Source organism: Macrosteles quadrilineatus, unplaced genomic scaffold (genome assembly GCF_028750875.1).
Source record: "Macrosteles quadrilineatus isolate MER2022 unplaced genomic scaffold, UCM_ALF_1.0 Scaffold_3__2_contigs__length_128488019, whole genome shotgun sequence".
NCBI lineage: Eukaryota > Metazoa > Arthropoda > Insecta > Hemiptera > Cicadellidae > Macrosteles > Macrosteles quadrilineatus.
Window position 1 is genome coordinate 55,870,511 of NW_026542596.1, and position 21,432 is coordinate 55,891,942.

General features: G+C 33.1%; 2 protein-coding genes across 2 annotated transcripts in view; one reads left to right on the forward strand and one right to left on the reverse strand.

Moving 5' to 3' along the window:
- The window catches only part of LOC128989220 (tyrosine-protein phosphatase non-receptor type 13-like), a 360,305-nt gene that overhangs the window by 290,951 nt on the left and 47,922 nt on the right, over window positions 1–21,432 (forward strand). The window lies entirely within an intron of this gene.
- On the reverse strand, window positions 15,942–16,331 carry LOC128989219 (INO80 complex subunit B-like; the record flags this gene model as incomplete). The annotated part of the gene is made up of 1 exon (XM_054411092.1): window positions 15,942–16,331. A coding segment is annotated over one exon (390 nt), but the record flags the coding sequence as incomplete, so codon positions are not given.

Here is a 21,432-nt window from a genome sequence, read left to right on the forward strand (position 1 = left end):
GGTTTATTATTGTACCGTATGTATGATCGATACTTATCCACAAAGGAGATGATTCACTTACTGAATAAAATAATTTGATTGACTCAACAGCTTAATCTACTCAAACCTGAACCCTTTTATCCAATCCACATGCTATTAAAAATAAAATCTCTCTTTTATGCACTTTTCACCTGCATTTAAGCTATTGCAAACATTATATCTTAATAATTTACATTTTGCGACCACAAAAAGCTAGCTATTCGGGATCAAATACCAAATACAAAGTCAAACCTGGTAATAACAATCATCTGAGCTGAGTTTATTGATATTTACCACAGTCTGATCAATCTCCAGCTTTATGAAGTTTACTTTAAGAAAACTTTACCGCGAGAATGAATAGTGGCGTTTCTCATCGACCATAGCTCAGCTGCACAGAAATTACTTACTTCTCTGAAATATTTAATTATCAAAGTTACCATAAAAAAATACTATAGGATTTTACAACAGTTGTTTTAATATTTGAAAAGGGTGTTTAGAAATTGTGTTAGGTATCTATTAGTTTTTGAAAATTGTGGTACTTAAGGAAAATAACATACGAAACAATTAATTAATGTTGAAAAGAATTTTAAGTTTGTTTCACATTGAAGTGTATTGGAAATGAGTGCCACTAATATTTTTAAGACATACCATGTACCACAATCAAACTATTTCCTTACCATGTAAATGTTTTGATTTAATATAAATTCCTCTTTCATTTCACACAAAAAAGCCATTTATTAAAATAAAGTCGGGGAAGAAATCGAAAGAAGATAAATTACAAAAAATGCTATTGATAATTTAACTTTTTTGTTCATACACTTCGTTAATTAGGTTAAAAACTTGTAATATACAGTGCCCATCAATTTCGACTAAACTCTATTTTCATGTATTTTTTTCTCGAGCTTTTTGTGCTGTTTTAAAACCATGAAACGTATTAAATTCAGTATTTAATAAGACTTAAAAAAACGTTACGCCCTGTAGGTTCAGGTAAGGGGAGCGAACTAGTCTAGTGTTAAAAGTGCGAAATTTCGTTGTACAAAGTCCAGAGTTCAAATACCGTCAATGGTTTTGCCGCAATCTTGTAGGTAAAGCCTGAAGTAATGCTTGAAGTAATGATTGTAAGTGTCCCGAGCTCGATTGTAACGGCCGAGGATGTTGTCCAATACAGTAGCCATTACATCGTAAACACATAATACAACTTATTGCAGTAGGACATAAAGAACATGGTCTGACTGTTGACTATAACTTTGGCTAATCAATGGGTATGAATAATATAAGTACAGGAGTATACACATATCATTCTAGTTTCCCACGGAGGCTCAGCAGTATGTAGGAGAGTGGGTGGACACGGTCATTCCGATGATGACGTAGGGTGAGGACATTTAGACCTGTGGTTCACATTTCGTCCATATTCTCCGTGCCAAGAAACCTTGATCGGGATGCAGTCTAGGTCATAAAGGAATTGAATGCCAGAAACGGCGCGAGCCTTGAGGACTTGGTCAATCGTTGACCTGGCCTGAAGTAATTTGACAATCAATCCCAGGTCTGTGTCCAACAGAGTAGAGGGGTTTCTTAGTGAGTAGTCTGATAAGCTCAGGGGTGTCACATTACAGGCTGGCCACCTTTGTGCGTAAAAACATTTTTACCTCCTTTCCCTTAAAAAAGTCTAATAATCAATTTTTAATCAGAATAGATTTGCGAACTAAAAAAGCGATGCCTTCGCAAAACATTGTCCTTCGTAAGAGTCTGATTTTTATAAAATAGTTTTATTAATTTCCACTTCATCATACCAGTTTGAATAACTAATTTTAAAGACCAATATAACTACTCACTATTTACAAAAATGACTAATTAATTAAACTAATTTAACATACGTATATTTTACTCGATATTTCAATTAATCATGAAAATTAGAAACAAACCAATGGATTACTATGGAATTAAGCGAAAAAAGATATTTTTAGAGTGAGTAGTAATGTAATTTCCTCTAAAACGTCGCTATTTAGAGATTGGGGTCCCAGGTGTGGGATAAAGGAGCGCCTTAACTAATGTTTTGGAGAGTTGTACACTCCCATTTAGTGTTGGTAATATAGATTATTAGAGACTGTTAAATGTTGACTGTACGCTCATGGAAGATAAAAAACATACGTGAAATACATTATTAATAAATATTTTAAAACTATGATTAGTTTTGTTTAAGTAAAAGGATTAATCTACAGGGTGAGTCTTCTAAGCTGTCCTAAACAGATTACAGACGAACGGCTTGACATACAGAGATGAAACAAAACTTTTCCCCACTAATCCATACCCAAGGAACAACGTAAAAATATTTTTACCATTTTTAAAACACAGGGTGTTCAAGAAACTGGAGGTCATGGGTTAGAATCTCAGAGCCATATTATACATCATTTTAAAGCTCTAGACTAGAGAAACAATTTAGTGAAAACAGAACTCATTTATCTTTTTCCGTTTCAAAATGGTGGCCATGTTTATAGAAAATATTGATACTTACATAATACCCTGTATCTTGACAACGACTAAACTTATTTTCGTTCTGTTTGAAAATTCTTAATCCTCGTAGGTCCAGCTTTAATTTAATATACGACAAGTCAACATTTTAAAAACTAAATATTTTTTCTATGATTTTTTTTTTTAGTTGGTAGCCTTGTAAATGGGAATTTTTAAATGGCAACATATGTAAAATTGTGTATTATTTTTAAGGTCTTGTAAAAACAAACAACTTTTAAATTTAAGCCTACCGTCTATCTTTGGCCGTTTTCTATTAATTAACCCTAAACTCCAATTGCCCATATAAAACTCCCATATAAACTCATTTTAAACGCACAGTATCATGGGAATAGTGTATCTGCATCCACTAATCTTCAGTTTTGCACGTTTAACATGGGTTTTATATGGGCAATTGGAGTTTTCCCCAATTGGGTTTTGGTTTTTTCTTGTTCTTATAGTCAGTACTGATATTGTCTAATACTGACTATATCCTATAAAAAATAGTTTTAATAGTGAAATATACTTTAGGGGATGAAGTGTTATTTTACGCCAATCATGCATTAATTTCATACCAGTTTAAAGGTATGAAATCTCATCTGAAGTGAATGTTTTAGAGATTGTTAAGAGTATATCATTTGACTATTTGAATATACACAATACATAAGAAATAGCATTCATGAAAAAAATAAACATAGAGTAATAATACTTTAGGTAATTTGTTTCATATCACATGAGTACCATATCATAGAAGTGAAAAAAGTTGGACAAATCGCTATAAGGTAGGAAATTTAACAAGTGAAAATAAATAATGGTTTATTCTGTATTACATAGATCAAGTCATGCATGTTTCTTTGTTTTAAATTGCATATGAAATCTTTACCTGTTTTAGCGTAGCTATGATAATTTAGTAATTATGGCTGTATTTTTCAGGTGAGTCAGGGGTCGAAGCTTTACCATCTGTAGAGGGAGACATGACGAAGTAAGTTGTATGGATTACTTCCCATAAAATACATTTAAATGTTTCGCAATTTAAAAAATAAACTAATTCCATGTAACTATAACACAATCTTCATTCAATAAAACTAAGTCTTCATGTTTTTAATCCACGGAAAATGCAATGCAAACATTTCTTATCGCTCATTTAAAATTGTCTCAGCATGTTCTGATTTAGTGTACATCTGAAGTTAGGGTTAGATAGTATCGCAAATTTACTTGCAATGTCTTCTCGCAATTAATTAAAAACGCGGGATTTTAAAAACAAAGCATAACTAAAAAAAATTGATATTATATTTGTAAACAGAAGTTTACTCATCTATATCTATAAAAGAGGAACTATGTATGTATATATGTGTGTATATATGTATATACGTTATGGACCCCAAAACCACTCAAAAGATTGTAATGAAACTTTCAGGCATTATTAAGTATCTTTCAAGGATGGTTCGAGTGAAGTTTGGTGCAGAACCATCAAAAGGGCTCTGCTCCAGAGGGTTTTAAGTGGATCAATGTCAGACTTTTTGATCTAGAATGTTTACAAATAAATATAATTTAAAAGCAGATGTTTACTTTCACAAAGTGTTTTGTAGGTTTGAATAATCACAACATTAGTCATGATTTGAAATAGTACCACAGTGTTTCTACAGAGTGCAACACAGAAAACTATTTTACTTTTGAATAAGTCCAAATGTATTAAACCCCAATCGTAGCACACCTGTGCACTCAAAAACATTTAAATTCTCCAATGTTAAATATTAAAACATAAAAACCTTTATCAAAGTATTGTAAACAATAAAAGGGATGAATTTTTAAAATTTATGACAACAGCTAACTTGCAACCAAAAGGTGAGTGAGCGAAGCGAACGAACTTCAACCTGGAGGCGAGTAAGCGTAGCGAACGAACTTCAACCATGACGTGATTGAGCCATGCGAATACTTATGAAGTTAAGCGGGGCAAAGCCCCCGGGTACAGCTAGTAATTACAATAATAGTTAAAAACATAACATAACCATACATTATTTCTTAGAAATAAATTACTATGTAATAAATATACCTATAAAGTTGTGGGATAGCAAAAACATCACAGTAATCAAATACAAGGGTAGTTGTAGAGGGATATTTGAAACCACCAGCACAAAATAATACGTTATGTTTATATTCTACTTGAATTGATGTTTTTCATTATTCAATGAATGTTTTTAGATAATATGCAGGGTTGTAAGAAATTTATTTTACATCAGACTAACATAACAATTTAAAATAACATATAATTCAGACAAAAATTTAACCTTCCCTAATTGTATATCCAAACAGTTGTATGTAATTGTGTCATTTAGACTACACCATTACTACCTTAGTGTGACTTTCCGTTAATGAGAATCTACTTTGAAATTAATTGATTTGAAAGTTGATTAGAAACGAGGCGTTTAAATGAGAGCCAGAGATTTTAATGATGTTTATGTAGGGTTATATTTTAAATGTATCACACTTTTTCACCCATAAAATTTGTTAAAATTAACTACGCACACATAAGGATTTACAACTATTTTCCTTTTTTTAAGAAAGTAGCTTTTATGATTGACAAACGCTATGTTACAAATACATTTAATTTGTAAAATATGAACTAATTTTCATTTATTATTAATATTTGACAAGTAGGGACTCCAATCCAGACAGCAACAAGTACAGACAAATTATAACAAAAATTGTTTTTAAGATATTATAGTTGCTATATTAAAACCTTTAATTAAATTTATATTTGTTTAAAGTAGAAGCCACTAAAATAGTTTACTCCAAAAGTCGTTACCAAATCTATTTTACTCCTTATACAGTACAACCATTGACTATATATACCTGTAGGTATATAGTCAATGGTATAACATAGCTGATTTTTACAGTTAAGTAAAGCACAGACGCTGTTACGAATTCCCAGGTAATTTTTGGCTTTACATTTAAATTACATTTACTTTCAATGGGGCTAATGGTTCATACCATACAATAATGGAAATGTAAATAGTTTTTTTAGCATGAATAAATAAAAAAAAAACTTTCATTGGAGTATAAATTGCACCAATTTAGCTAACTACATTTTCAAATGAACGAAAATATCTAAATGGTGGTTATTTTGTACTGAAGTACCTACTTCATTAGGAGAGTAGAATTGTTTAGTTGAAAAAAGTAAAAGTTATAGGTTTCAGATAATTCGGATGGATTCAGAGTACATAACTAGTTCCTCCTGCGACCAACAGAATGCAGCATTTAATTCAATAGTAAAAAAAACTCCCTTTTTGTCACGTTTATAAACTTAGGTTGTAGAAAAAGAAAACAACATAAGTTTTCCAAAATTTATTAATGTTGAATAAAGACGGGTATACCCTTCTATAAGCGTTTACATAGGAACCTATTTTATTAGATAAAAATATACTTACGTAAAATATATCACCTGAACAAATAGCTTTGCTGAGAACTCATAACTATATTAAGTGAATTAACTTCAACACGTCAATGCAATCCTGGTATACTTCCTAATTTAACGAGTTGTTATACAAAATAACATAAAGCAAAAATCCTTTCGAAATAAATTTTTTTAAGCCCTCTTTGAGTAGGTAATTAACCAAATAAATATTACGTGTACCGTGTACTGCCTTCATAAGTAAGATACACAAAACTTATCACATTGAAGCATACATGTATGAACAATTCAAACTCTTGACTGACAAGAAAGAGTTTAGTCAATTCTTTTGGAGACTTTTTAGGTTATGACAGTGTAAGAATGAGACCAAAAATATCCACCAAGAAAAGCTTGGTGTTTATAGGTTAAAAGCCAGTTTATGTTACTGGGGTTCCAAGTAACACTATCGAATGTTCCTTGAGGAGTCGTTGTTTCTTGTTCTCTAATCGTTGTATCTTACAATCTATCCTTATCTTACCTTCAAACAATCTGAAATTCGAAATAACACCGTGTGCCTTGCAGTTTCTAGGCACAAGCCTATTTCTGCCACAATATTTCTGGAGTTTATTCTTGTTTTGGTTAAACCTTCAAAGTAAAGCTTAAATTTTTACCTACGACCTTTTTAAAGTAGCCGTTTCAGTTCAGTTCTTAGAATTGAACAGCATGGTGTAGTTACTTACCAGCATTGTTTTGTTACTTAAGAACAAGGGTAACGGACCAATGAGGTCCAAGGATTGAGAGAGAAGACGTAAAAAGGTAATGGTTCGAATGTCAACTAATCAGCTGTTTGGACCAATTTAATTGTTAATTGTTATTGCATTAGAGGTCATAGGTATAATGATTCGTTGCATTAATGTCAGTGGCACTAAGAAATTATAAACGAAAACATAACCTCTTTTAGAAGCTTTGAGTAGTGATTGATTGTATTAAAAATCTGTCGTAGGTAAAGAAGTGTAGGACTACGAAACTCGCGTAAATCGTCTTAACGACACTCGTAAAAGTTTTTAAGGCACTCTTCAAGAGTCGTACCTTGAATTTCTACTGGTGTCTTTAACACTATCTACGCTATCGTTGCGTAAACTACTATTACATTAATATGTATAGTAAACTGCACTAAAAATGTTAATCCTGTTTTAATTCTTCAAATGTCCATAGTATGTAGGCTATTTGTTCTGCATTCCAGTGATAATATGTAAGAAAGAATGTAATAATCATGTTTCTACTTCCATTAGCCATAGAAAACTGATATTATCTGTAGCCTTTGTAAGCAATCTGACATGCGTGTTAACACTCATATTCACTATGCATTTACAATTATTTGCTTACAGCCACCGTCGTAGACGTGGATATATTGTTTTAACAGTTTTAAACGTTCGTGGAGAACACTTAAAGAAGAAACTGCTAACTTACCAAGTATTTACCAACTTTCAAAACTTGTATATCTCCACAGTGTTTGAAAGCTTTCAGATAGTCGCATCAGAAATCACGTGCACATTTCCCAAAAAGCTTTTCCTGTAAAAACTTATAAATATCTTTTTTTCAAAACTGTCAAAAATGTATAACTGAAACTGTCTGTCGTTTGGATGAATTTGTTTGTACATTATTATCACTTACGTATACACGAGTATTTAACATTAAACGCAACCATATTTTTTTAAAGATGTTTTCTTGAACTATTAAACCATTGAATTATCGAAATAGCTGGTTTTTAAAACACATTTTTTCGTTCTATTATTTGGTTAATACTAGTTCATATAAAAATGCAATACTAAAAAGTGTTTATTAAAAATTATTCATAAAACCATTTATTTCCCATGCGATTTTTATGTGAAAACAAAGGACACATTTTACAGAAAGGATACAAGAACTCGGTATTCCTTTGTTTAGTGGCAAAGTAACCTGTCAATTACACAAACGCCATTTGATTTGCCAACTGATTGTTGAATGTTACATTTACAATCAGATGTTCTACGTCATCAGCAATGAATATTGTACAATAGAACAATCAGATGATAAGATTCAACCATTGACTCAAACCAAGCTGTAGACGACTAATCAAAAAAGTGCATAGTGTTTAACTCTCTGCAGGCTTTTGCTGTTTGCGTCCAAAACTTTATAGACATACGAACATCCTTTGTTTCCTTGTGTGTCTGGTTTGTTGTATACGGACGGCCCACATACAAACTTCAATGAGTAAAATAAACCAACAAGGGTAATATATTTCCTTGGTGGTTAATTACCAACTAGGTTTCATTAAAGGAAGTAAAATAAAAAAATTAACTTATTAATTTGTATAATATACGTATGACATAAAATGTAAGTGTAATGTTATACAAAATATAATTGGGTTCCACCGAGATTTGAACTCGGATCGCTGGATGTAAAGTCCAGAGTGCTCACCATTACACCATGGAACCGCAAGGTAGAATGAATCATACGAGAAATATTACAGAATTCCAGAACCATTATTACAAAATTGATAACAATTTCGTATTAAGTTTGAATAACTACGCCATTTTATTTCAAGATAACGTATCCGCAATTTCAGTAGTGTCAAAATATTAAATATTATTGGTAAATGTATTTGCTCCTTTGGTAGGTCAGAGATGGCATATTTCTGGATTGTTGCAATTGAAAGGGATTATTCTCAAGTAATAAGTTAAAAATCCTAAGCCGGATGCATAGTTCTCACCCTTGAAAATGTGATATGATCTAAAGATGACTAACCAGTGATGAACTAATCTGGTTTTTGAAAGAATACTATCATTTACTAGTGGTTAAAAAGAGCGCGGAACTTCGGAGCCTGAGTTCGTGGGTTCAAATCCCGCCAAATCACCAATTGATTTGATCTAAGTAATAATGCCGCAACTCCTAGGACAAAAAAAAACAAGAAACTATGCTTTACATCTTAATAACATATTCATAAAGGGTTTTCGCCGGTTTTATAGCAATAGTTTTACAATAATGGTGGTGTAATATAAAAAATAAGCCAAGAAAACAACGTTACTATTCGCGATTCCTTAAGTAGCCTAGATTTAAGATAAACGCATAGTTACATTCCAAAAACGGATGGTTACAACTGAATGGTTTTAATGAATTTCTCTTTAAGCAGATAAAATAACGACGGTGAACTTGACTAGTAATAGCAAATTTCCAATTATGGTTATCACATGTTTCAAGTATAATTTATTTGTTTATTTTATGAGTGGGTTGTAGCTAAATATAAAAGGTGAAATTATCTTTACCTTTATGAACCAACGTTCTTAGAACTAATACTTCCGGAATTACAACAACATGAACATGCGTATTATTAATTCATCGTTACATAAATGGAGGCGACGATAAACCAGATGTGCACGAGATACATTAGTCTTGGTACATTTACCTCCTCCCTTATTTGTACTGGGGAAAAATTAATTTCGGCATAATATGCATATCAAATTATTTAAAGGTACTTTGGTATTATACTGGCTACACCTAATAATTATAACATAACCTAACCTAACCTAAGGGTAAACTTTTAGGTTAGGTTTTAGGTAGTTTTAGTTTAGGCACAGAAAACGTACTACTATAACCCAGAATGCCAACCGCATGGTAAAAAGCATTAAGTGTTTTGAGAGAGCTTTGCCTGTCAATCCGTAGGCAGCGCCACCAGCGTTGCTATGCTATTATAGCAACGCTGGTGGCGCTGCCTACGGATTGACAGGCAAAGCTCTCTCAAACCGCTTAATGCTTTTTACCATGCGGTTGGCATTCTGGGTTATAGTAGTACGTTTTCTGTGGTTTAGGTTAGGCAAGGAGGATTTTGTTATTTAAACTAGTTTAAATCTTATTTGGAAGTCAATTTATCGGCGTGGTCGGTATAATACCAAAGTACCTATTTAAAATACTCATACTTGTTTTTGGATTTATCAGGCTGCAAATTTTAGTTAATTCATTTTAACTTAACGATTATTCACAACATTCTCTATATTAATACATCTTCTAATATATCTTAAATGGTAATCTTCTAATATATCTTAAATGGTATATGATCAAAACACTACACCCTGGCACTCGCCAATCGAAGTGGTTAAAACTGCAGAATTTGCATTGTTGCGGCAAACTAGTTTATACGCGCTGAGGAGGGGGCGTAGCTTAGTTGACAGCATAACATTGTTGTAGTCAACTTGTAGCAACTTGCAAAACTGGTCAGCTGTAAAAGACTTCAAAAAAGATTTGGATAAATTACATTGACCAACTATTGACTAACGTTTACTAACATTGACTGCTCCAGTTTATACTAATGATTTTCCCCGAATAAAGCTTGGTCCACAGGTACCGTTTATTAATTTAATTTGAATTTTAGACCTACGTTCATTAAACGTTCAAAAAACTAAGCTGGGTTTCCTCGGGTTGCTCGTTTTAAAAGGAAGCCTAGACAAAATAAAATAAATTTTTTCTTGTATAAAACATGAGTATAAATTTTTTTTGTAATACAAAGTCTTTATAGTAATGATAATATTTTATCCGTGGTAATATGGTCGATTCCCTATTTTTTATCAAACGCCAACGTTTTTATTGTATCTTATTGTTATAAAGTTTCACATCAAGATGAATGAAATATTCTCTCTACATTGTTTGCAGTGTGTAGTGACGTCACAGCTGGCAGTGCGTCATATGTTGGCCGATATACATAAAATATTTTTTTTCGCAATAGCGTTGGCTTTTACTAAAACAATGCATCTTGTAGTGGGGTGGTTGAAAATTAAATCTGCAGTATAGCCCTTTAGGTACGCGCGCACTGCGCCGTCACGGCCGTCACGGCCGTCACCGCCTTTTTCAGGGGGGGTGCGCGCACTGCGACGGCGCGGCCGGCCGTCGCAGCATTTTGGACTGATGTATTTTGCAATTGAGTTGTTTTGCTGTGAGCAGTGAGAGTGTGGGAGCTATGGATATCGACGAAGACGTGGTGGTAGTTGGATTAATTTTAGGAGAAGAGGAAGAGGAGAGGAAGAGGAAGAGGAAAGCGAGATTTTGGATACATAATATAAATAGAAAACGACTAGGTTTTGGTGAATTTCACACATTATTCCCCGATCTTGTAGAGGACGATGACAAATTTTTCCAGTACTTTAGGATGGCCCATGAAAAGTTCGAATGTCTACTTCGATACCTAGAGGAGAGTCTTTCTAGACATGATACAAATTTCCGTGCCGTGGGGTGCGCGCACTGGGACAGCACGGACGTCACGGACGCCGCGGAATTGTCCTGAGATTCGCTCCTCCGAACTTTCTGACAGACGTCGGTGGCGGCGGTGGCGTCCGTGACGGCCGTGCCGTCCTAGTGCGCGCACCTCCATTACATTACATGGGAACGACTTTTGGAAAAGGCCGGTCGTGACGTCCGTGACGGCCGTGACGGCGCAGTGCGCGCGGGGCTTTTATCAATGGTGAGCAGTAGGTCGGGTGCTGATAGGCAACATGTCGTCAGCAGCTTATTGCATAACATGCCGTTGTATCTGTGTTCTGTGTTTTAGAATTTGGGACGACTTATATCGCTTATATTCTGTGCAGCCAGGGAGGCACATATAGTTTTTAGCCATAATCTTAATCATTTTTTTTACTATACAGTATCACCTACTATATTGTTCAATATTCTATATTGTGTACACACTTTTTACGCCGCGAGTTTCATAGATTTTAAATTGTGTAATTAATTTAAACCCAGAGTTAAAATTTAAAAATATCTGTTAAGGCTATCTTTGCAAATATGTGTGTTTACCAAAGTAGTGTCAATGTCAAACTAACCTTTATAATCCCCCCTTTCAAATGATTATTACTCGGTTATGATAAGTTGTATGTATTTTAATTTTTAGAGTTTAAATAGTGTAACAATAATTTATAATCCCCGTGCATTTAGTGTGTTCAAGATTACCAAAAATACACTCATTTAACGAACTATCCTACTTACTATCTGCTCAAGTACACAAGTTATGTAAAAGTTCTGTTATGTTTACAAAAGCCACTGGTAAGTTGAAAAGTTAAGCGAAGTGTTCTTCAAGTCAAACATAAAGTGAGGTTAATGTTAATTATGTTCTCAAAATGTAGTTAGTGCTGTAATTAAAAAGTTGTAACAATGAAAGTTGAGATGATGGAAAGAAATGTTGTCCAGCATTGTTATTCGAGATTAAAAGTAAGTTGAATACTTATAATATAAAAAGTAGTGGACAATGCATTCACCCTAAAACTTTTCGAATATGCTTTTTGGTTGCTTGGACTTTTTTGGGTTCGTATTATGACAATGTTTATTGAAACTTGGTACAATAAAGTTTTTGATTAACATTTTGTCTTTGATGAACAGCTATATGATTTTTAATGTTATTGTACTATAGTGACATAAGACGTTAAGATATAAATCTATGAGCAAATTATATCCTTGAAAGCATTTTTTATTATATAAATACGATCTAGCAGCCAGCGTCACTTCGTGCCTTCAAAATCGTGATTCATTGTTTAGCTGTATTTACACAGTATCCACCCCGTTAAATAAAACGTTATTTGACAGATACAAAATTAATCTATATATTAACAGGCATTCATGTTTCCTTAAAACCTGTTTTTTTTCAGCTCGAGTGCATCATAGGGAAAATCTACGCATACTGTTAAAAAGATATTTTCCTGAAGTGTGCAAAATACCTGTATAAATTAAAATAGACTAAAAATAAGCATTTAAAAAATTAACATGGGGCTTATGGGTTGCTATGCTGGTGACGAAATAATCACGAAATGTTAACAGAAAATACAAATGGAACAAATACCAATCATATGTTTTATTTACAGCATGGGGTGAAAAAATAGAAGTCTGTACGTGGTCTGTACATTACATATTTTTAGTCGAGTTTTCGACCACTGGACGACCTCTAGTTATATTTAATCTATTCCATTAAGAGTATTAGCAATTTATTTTTTCCAGTTGTTTTTTTTTTCATTAATAGTTTACTAAATTTTTAAATTTACTTTTCCGTCTTAGATTGTTTTAGGAATTTAAGTAGGTAATTTTATGTGTAAGGTATGGACACAATACACCCTGAACTGATAAGGCTATATTAATCGTTTCTTCATTTTATTCTTGGGCACAAACTGTTGTTAAAAACCTTTGTAGCCCTTTTAAATTTTGGTTTTGCACCACATTCACTCTTGACTTAATCATTAAATTTATTGTTATTATGTTATCATAGAGGGCTCAGAAAAATACTTATTAGAATTAAAACGAAACAACGAATGACTTATTCGGGCTGAAGCGAAACAAACACAATTATTACGCAAATTCTATTCATGCATATATTTTAAACACAGGACATGGATACAAGTAGACAAGTATACCATCGAAACAATGTACAGGTGTCAATAATGTACAGGTGTTAGATCAAATTCCTACGATTTCTGCTTATCTCAATTTAATTTGTAGATTCTTTGAGCAAATATATATTTAATTCAAACTATTATAATTTCAAATTATTAATTTCTTTTGTACATTGTATATGTATATACATTGTATTTGCAGAAGTGTCAAATTTGTTTAAAATAATTATATATAATATTTATATACCCTTAATTTTATTTTAACTGTTGTGATATTAATATGTAAATTTGAACTTAGCGGCAACCGGAAGGTTAGCTACAATAACTGCTATCTAGCCACAAAGTCAAACATGGTTACAAAGTATAACAATCATCTGTGCTGAGTTAAATGATATTTTCTACTGACTGAGTAATCTCGGCTTTATGAAGTTTACTTAAGAAACTTTTGCAGCGAGAATGAAAGTGGCATTTTCTTCGGCCAGTTTCATTCAAATATAATTAAATTTTTCGAATATTACCTGTTTTGCACAGATTTAGCCACTATATTTTATCTATATATTAATAGGCAAGCACGTTTCTTTAAAGCCTTTTTTCTCAGCTTGTGTGAATAGTTGGATAAATCTACGTATACTGTTAGAATGACATTTTCCTATAGATGTGCAGAATCCGTTTAAAAATTAAAATAGGCTGAAATATAAGCACAAAAAATTAATTAAAAATTAAAAAAGTTTACATTGGCTTTATAGGTTGCTATGCTGGTGACGAAATAACAACGAAATATAAATAGTAGGGAGGCGAATGATCAAAATTCCAAAGTTGGCTCACCCCGAAAGGTAACCGGTGAACACTATGCTAGATGACATTGTATAGTAGTAGAGATGATATTTTGACCGGTGTTCACTCTGTATGAGTGGGACTCTCTTTTCTGGACGCCATTTTGGAAAATGGCGGATGTCACTGTTTGATCTTTGTATAACTCTAGCAAAAATGAACCGATTTTGATGAAATTTGGTATAAACGTTTAAACTTACATTTATTCGAACGGGTTCACGAACCAGCATGATCTGATCATATGAACGGGGGTTTATGGGGGTTTTATGGAGGATTTTATGGGAAAAAAATGGGATTTTTTTATTTTTTGCCCCCAAAGCACAAAATTTTTCTATTTTTCTCTAAACCATTTTAAAGAACTTAAAAAAACAAATAATTTAGTATATTCATGTATTTTTGTACCCTTATTGGTTACGGAGAAAATTCAAAAAAGTGTTAATTTAAAATTCCCATGTTATTCTTATGGAGGATATCGTCAACTCTTGTAGTTTGCTTGTTTATGGATATATTTTGATCATACTTGGTAAACTTATTTATTTATACTAAGATATTAATATTCTACTAACATTCACGCTTTATTAACCTCCCTGTGTTATTGTATGTATAATTGAATTAATTTAAAAACGAATCAGGCAATTGAAAATCCACTTAGTCTGCAGGTTCGCTGTGACGAGGGTATTTTATTCTTGACATTTCTTCCTATACCTAGTGGTTCAGGAATCAGGAGATATAAGCAGTTAAAGCTGGGGTTTCCTCCATGCTAATTAGATTGATCCGTGTATCTGTCACCCTAATGTATCCCGTTGGGCCTTCGCACTTTTCTATATACACAATTTATCTTCTATTTTTAAAATGATGGACCTCAATACAATGAGACTAAGGCTTGTGCCTTATATAAATATACTAACACAAAATAAGTTAATTAAAAGAAGAGATTATAACATTGAAACACTTTTGTATTAAGAAAGAACTACAATAAAATCAAATATCAAGTTTACAAACAGTCAGCTGATCATATGATAATTTTAACATTGCGTATAGTTGAGACAGTAATTAGCAGATTCAAATTAATGGCAAAACCATGTAGCCACATACTCCCCTCCCAGTGTCAACGAGGAACGTAACGATGCGGGGGGTGAACACTACGACCTGATCTTGTAAAAATCAGTGTTTTTTTAAGGTCAACATCTTCATTTCTGTCTTTGGTCTTGTCTACTTGAGTTTCTCTAGGTTGCATGTCATTTTTTCTTACGTTAATGGTCGTATCGTTCATAGAATCTTGAAGGAGGAATGCCGGTTTGAGTCGGTCAATAGAAATCAACGTAGGTCCTCGTGGAGTAAGAATAGTAAACCACTTGTCAGATCGCGAAACCACTTGGTAAGGGCCATCATAGACAGCTTGCAACGGTATTCGGGATGAATCGTGACGAACAAAAACATGGTTGGATGTTCTTAATTCTGGATGAACAAAGACCTTCTTAGAAGAATGGTATTTGGCTTCTATTGGTTTGAGATCATTCATTTTTCTTTTCAGATTGTACACTAAATCAGGAACATTTGTTGAGGTATCTTCTGTAGTTTGAAAAAGATCGCATGGCAATCTGATGGACTGACCTAGTGTCATTTCTGCAGCAGTAACATTGTGTTCTGGAATAATATAAGATCTTAGTCCCAGTAGAACCATTGGTAACGTCTGTGTCCAGTTAGATGTGAGTTGAGCCGTTAATGCAGATTTCAGATGTCGGTGCCATCTCTCGATCTTTCCATTAGCTTCAGGGTGATACGCTGTAGTTTTAATGTGATGGATACCGAGATGTTTTGTTAATTCCTGAAATAAATTGCAGTCGAATTGTCTTTTTCTTATCCTTTTCTCTTTTTTCATCTGCTTGTTGTTTACGTTTTTGAGACTTAATCTGGGCCTTGAGTGCCATTTCCGGCGTCATGACCTTTTCTCTGTATCCAGTGGGCAGTGCCAATAGCTGTTCTCCACTGGAGCCAGGCTCTTTATCTGTGGTTTTTCGCTCCAACATTGCTCTTTGCCTTGCAGTCATCAGCTTAGGATCCTTAGGCTTTATCTTTTTCAATTCGTCATCTACCTCTTCTAATTTTCCAGATTCTATAGCATCTAACCATCTTTCCTCTTCACTTGATGTTGCACTCTCCTTACCTTTTTTTTTTTTTTTTTTTTTTTAACATTCAAAGTATAGTTGAGACAGTAATTAGCAGATTCAAATTAATGGCAAAACCATGTAGCCACAAGACATTAAATTAACTTTTATTTAATTATTATCAGTTATTACAATAATATTTCTTTAAACATAAATTCTTTACTGTTTGTATTCTATCGTGCTTAGTTTTGTAAAAATTTCGGATTGAACAGAGCGGCAAATCCTCATTTGAAGGGTTCGGCGGGTGCTAGCCACCCGCGGCTGTCGTAGCATCGCATTCGTACTGAAGTCCAGTCATAACCATCGACATATAAAACTAACTAATGTTATAGTTTTATACATCGATGGTCATAACTAAGCTTATACCCCTCTGATATGATATCCCTTCTACTTTCACGTAATTAGAAGAATTGTTACAGCCAACAGAACAGCATGTTGACATTTTTATGTCAGGTTAATTTACTACATCCCAATTCTATAGGTTTTACACTAACACAGTGCAGTCTCTACAACTCAAATTAAATGGTGTAGCCTAATACAGAAACTAATTTTATATCGGTTTTAATAATTTTCTTGTAATTTATTATTAATGTATATGATTTATTCATGTTGTAATTTATATGCCAAGCCCTTATCAAACACATCTTCATTTAAAAAGGTTGTCGTGTGATACTTCAGAGTAATCTTTGGACTACTACAGGCATATGTAATGTTAGCATAGGTACGGTAGCTTCATGTACAAATTTACCGAAACAGAAAATTAACTAAAAGATTTCTAAATACGCATTTTAGTACAATTTGACCCACACATTTATTTTTTGAAAAATAAATTGGACCAACATTGTTCAACGGGTTGTTTGTTGCCTATCCACCAGTATGGTGTAAAACGTTCTCAAAGGCAATATCCAATGAATCTTATCTATCGATTTCGGTACATTGCTGTCAAGAATGTACTGTAAATCAGGCTGAGGTAGACTTGTCAAGGTGTAATCACGTAGAATTGTCAAGATTAAGAACAATTTAGGGCTTGTATGTTGAGCCATTTTCTATAGAGAGAGTGAAAAGCATAAATAAGAGAAGCAAATGGTAAGTAAAGAAAAAAGAGATGGCTATTGCTTATAACGATGGTTAAATTAATGAGGTTTATTGATCAATAACATTTACTCATGTTTTTATTTTGTAATCTATAATATTTTTTTATAAAAAAATGTATTTGTAAATAAGGTTATTTGTTTATATCAATGCTCACTCCGCTCAATTGGCAGACATGAGGCCGCATACCAAGTATTTTAACGCATCGGACGAATTTGAGATGTGCCTGATAATCTAGATTTGTTATTATATGTCAAGTCAAAACTGTAACGAAATAGCACAGGAAATACATTAGGATTAGGTTGACAGTTAAAACGGATCAATCTAATTAACATGGAGGAAACCCCAACTTTAACTGCTTATATCTCCTGAACCACTAGGTATAGGAAGAAATGTCAAGAATAAAATACCCCCGTCACAGCAAACCTGCAGACTAAGTGGATTTCCAATCGCCTGATTAGTTTTTAAATTAATTCAATTTAAATAACATTAGGTTTAACGAGTACCTAGGTTTGCTGTTACAGGGAGGCTAATAAAGCGGGAATGTTAGTAGAATATTAATATCTTAGTCTAAATAAATAAGTTTACCAAGTATGATCAAAATATATCCATAAACAAGCAAACTACAAGAGTTGACGATATCCTCCATAAGAATAACATGGGAATTTTAAATTAACACTTTTTTGAATTTTCTCCGTAACAGATAAGGGTACAAAAATACATCAATATACTAAATTATTTGTTTTTTAAGTTCTTTAAAATGGTTTAAAGAAAAATAGGAAAATTTTGTGCTTTGGGGGCAAAAAATAAAAAATCCCATTTTTCCCCATAAAATCCCCCATAAAACCCCCATAAACCCCCGTTCCTATGATCAGATCATGCTGGTTCGTGAACCCGTTCGAATGAATGTAAGTTTAAACGTTTATACCAAATTTCATCAAAATCCGTTCATTTTTGCACGAGTTATACAAAGATCAAACAGTGACATCCGCCATTTTCCAAAATGGCGTCCAGAAAAGAGAGTCCCACTCATACAGAGTGAACACCGGTCAAAATATCATCTCTACTACTATACAATATCATCTAGCATAGTGTTCACCGGTTACCTTTCGGGGTGAGCCAACTTTGTTATTTTACATATTTTACTAAATTTGCCTCCCCACTAAAATAGAAAATCATAACAAATGTAAGAAATTACGATCACGTGTTTTATTTACAGTGTGGGGTGAACATGCATGTACTTTTGACTTACAACCAGATATTCCATCCCCATGTTGTCGCCAGTTACTAAATTAAATTCGTCGTAGTTGATGTGAGCTACCAACAGATTGCGCTGATATAAATAACTAATTTCTGTCGAATACACGATGTTTTTCACCAAGTCAAACTTCTGGAATGACTTATTATGAGCAATGACTTACCTCAGCAATTGTTATGACCCATCAACTTTTTCAGCGACAAAAATTAAGGTAGTTTTGTGACTGGCACACAACTACATGTTTTTTAATAATAAAATTGCGATGGCTGGTCAATGGAAGGGATGTCTACTTCACTATCCATAGTCAATGAGTGGACATTACATATTTTTGGTCGAGTTTTCGATCACTGGACGACCACTAATTTAAATAATTTTGATTTTATAGATTTTTGATTATAACTTTTTAACTCTACTAAGCGTGAACTAAGAACTAGTTTGCAGCAGTTCTTTCAGATACGACCACAGTGTACAGGCATAAATAACCATTTTTCTGTCACTGTAACATTTATTTGATCCACGTATTGTATTGACAACAATGGGGACTTTTTGAAAGCGAAAAAATTCAAATTCGAAAACATGATGGGTTTGACATATTTTGATTATGTTTATCTCCATCTTTTATGTGAATCTTTTAGTGTCCGACAAGAATATCAAAAATCTACATAGAATACCTGGAATTACAAAATACATCAAGATACATCCAGTTTGTTGTGTCAATAGCTAACCTAAACATGTCGAACATGATTATTCAAGATGAAAAGTAATACTCTATTGCCCATAAAATAGTACTTTAAAATGTCAAGCTTTGAAGATTACTTCTCAAATTACTTTAGCCCTGAATCTTCACTTTAACAGACGATCTAATGGGATCAGAATATAGGACTAAGCTTCTCGTATATGATCAAACACTTAAATATCAATAACATACTATCGCGAGTTTCCAGTTTAAATTGCCTCTGTATATTTTAACCCTGTTCAAAGTTTTTGTTCACTTCATCAGATACACTGTAATCTTTCACAAGCCTATCGACATATATTGCCAACTAAAATTCGTTAGTTTAATATTAGTTTAATAATCCTATTTAAATTTCCACTGGTAATTTGGTAACTCTGAATTGGTTGACAAAATTACAAATAAAGAAGGCAGGTATTCTTGAGCGTTATTATATGTAAAAGAAATTCATGGCCTATTCAATATTGAAATCACTGCTTATTTTTCAAAAGTAAAAACATTTGACGAGGGGTTTGACGAGGAGGGAACTTGTACCTCAGTATCCATCGTGAAACTTTGGTAGACATCACTGCGGTTCATCGTCAAAACTTGAACTTTCCACTTGTGGCATGTCGAGGAGAACTTAGGCCGAGCTTTGAATAGCACTTCATAAAACTTTACCGAGAAAAATATCAGTTTATTTGCTGAATTGCCATAAAATATTTAACCATAAAATAAACCCAGCTTGGAATAAAATGAAGAAAGTTTCCAAATTCGAGTACAATTAACAAGCAAACTACTACAGTTTATTTACTCTCCATAAGAATAACACTGTAATTTTAATTTACACTATTTGGGAGTTTTTCCCGTAACGGTTATGCATACAACACACCTTCAATATATATTTTATGAATTCAAACAGATAGTGTTTAATCCCTGCGGACATCTAAACGAAAAAGTAAATACGTCCCTGGTTTAGGGATACCATGAGACCTACTATGATAGCTTATTCCCTACAAATTAAAGGTACAATATTTTACTTACCTATCGTATCTACTTTCCTTTTACTTTCTCCCCCTATACCATAGTATATGGAGAAAGTATTGTTTTCGTCAAAATTTTCGAGTTTGAGTTTTGAGTGGATATATTCGTTTTGGGTCCCCCTGGACCCAAAAAAGTGGTTTTCGAAGTGATGTCTGTGTGTGTGTGTGTGCGTGCGTGTGCGTGTGTGTGTCTGTGTGTCTGGATGTGTACAGAGCTAGGGACTACACCTGTGGTCCGATTTCGATGAAATTTGGTATGTAGGTTCTAATCCATGGTATCTCCAGGCCTTTTTTTCATTTTTTTGAAATTTTGATTTTTAATGGGGATTTTCCCATAAAAACCCATAAAAAACAGGAAAAATCGGATTTTCTCAAAAATGGCCCGAACGATTTTAATAAAAATTTAGTATGTTCTAGCCCTTTAAATTCTAAACAAAATGGTACCAATCCCATTTCTGTAAAAATTACGGTTCAAAAGTTATGGTCAATTATGTTATTTTCCCATTAAAAACCCCATAAAATAAAAAAAAAATAGGATTTTAGACAAAAATCCGGTTTTGAATCAACATAGTATGTTATGATCCTTACAACATTCATAGTTTTTTTCAATTTTTTAGAAATTTTGATTTTTCATGGGGATTTTCCCATAAAACCCCATAAAATAACGGAAAAATAGGATTTTCCCAAAAACGGCCCGAACGATTTTGATAAAAATATTGTATGCCATTGTCCTTTATATTTTGAACAAAATGGTACAAGTCCCATTTCTGTAAAAATTACTGTTCAAAAGTTATTGTAGATTATGTTATTTTCCCATAAAACCCCATAAAATAACGGGAAATCGGATTTTCACAAAAATTGCCCGAACGATTTTGATAAAAAAATTTTCTGTTAAAATCCTTTAAATTATGATCAAAATTGTACTAATCCCATTTCCGTATATTTACTCTCACCGCTTACACGTGATAAAGGTTTTTGACAAACTTATGGGAGAAAGTATGTGTCAGAATG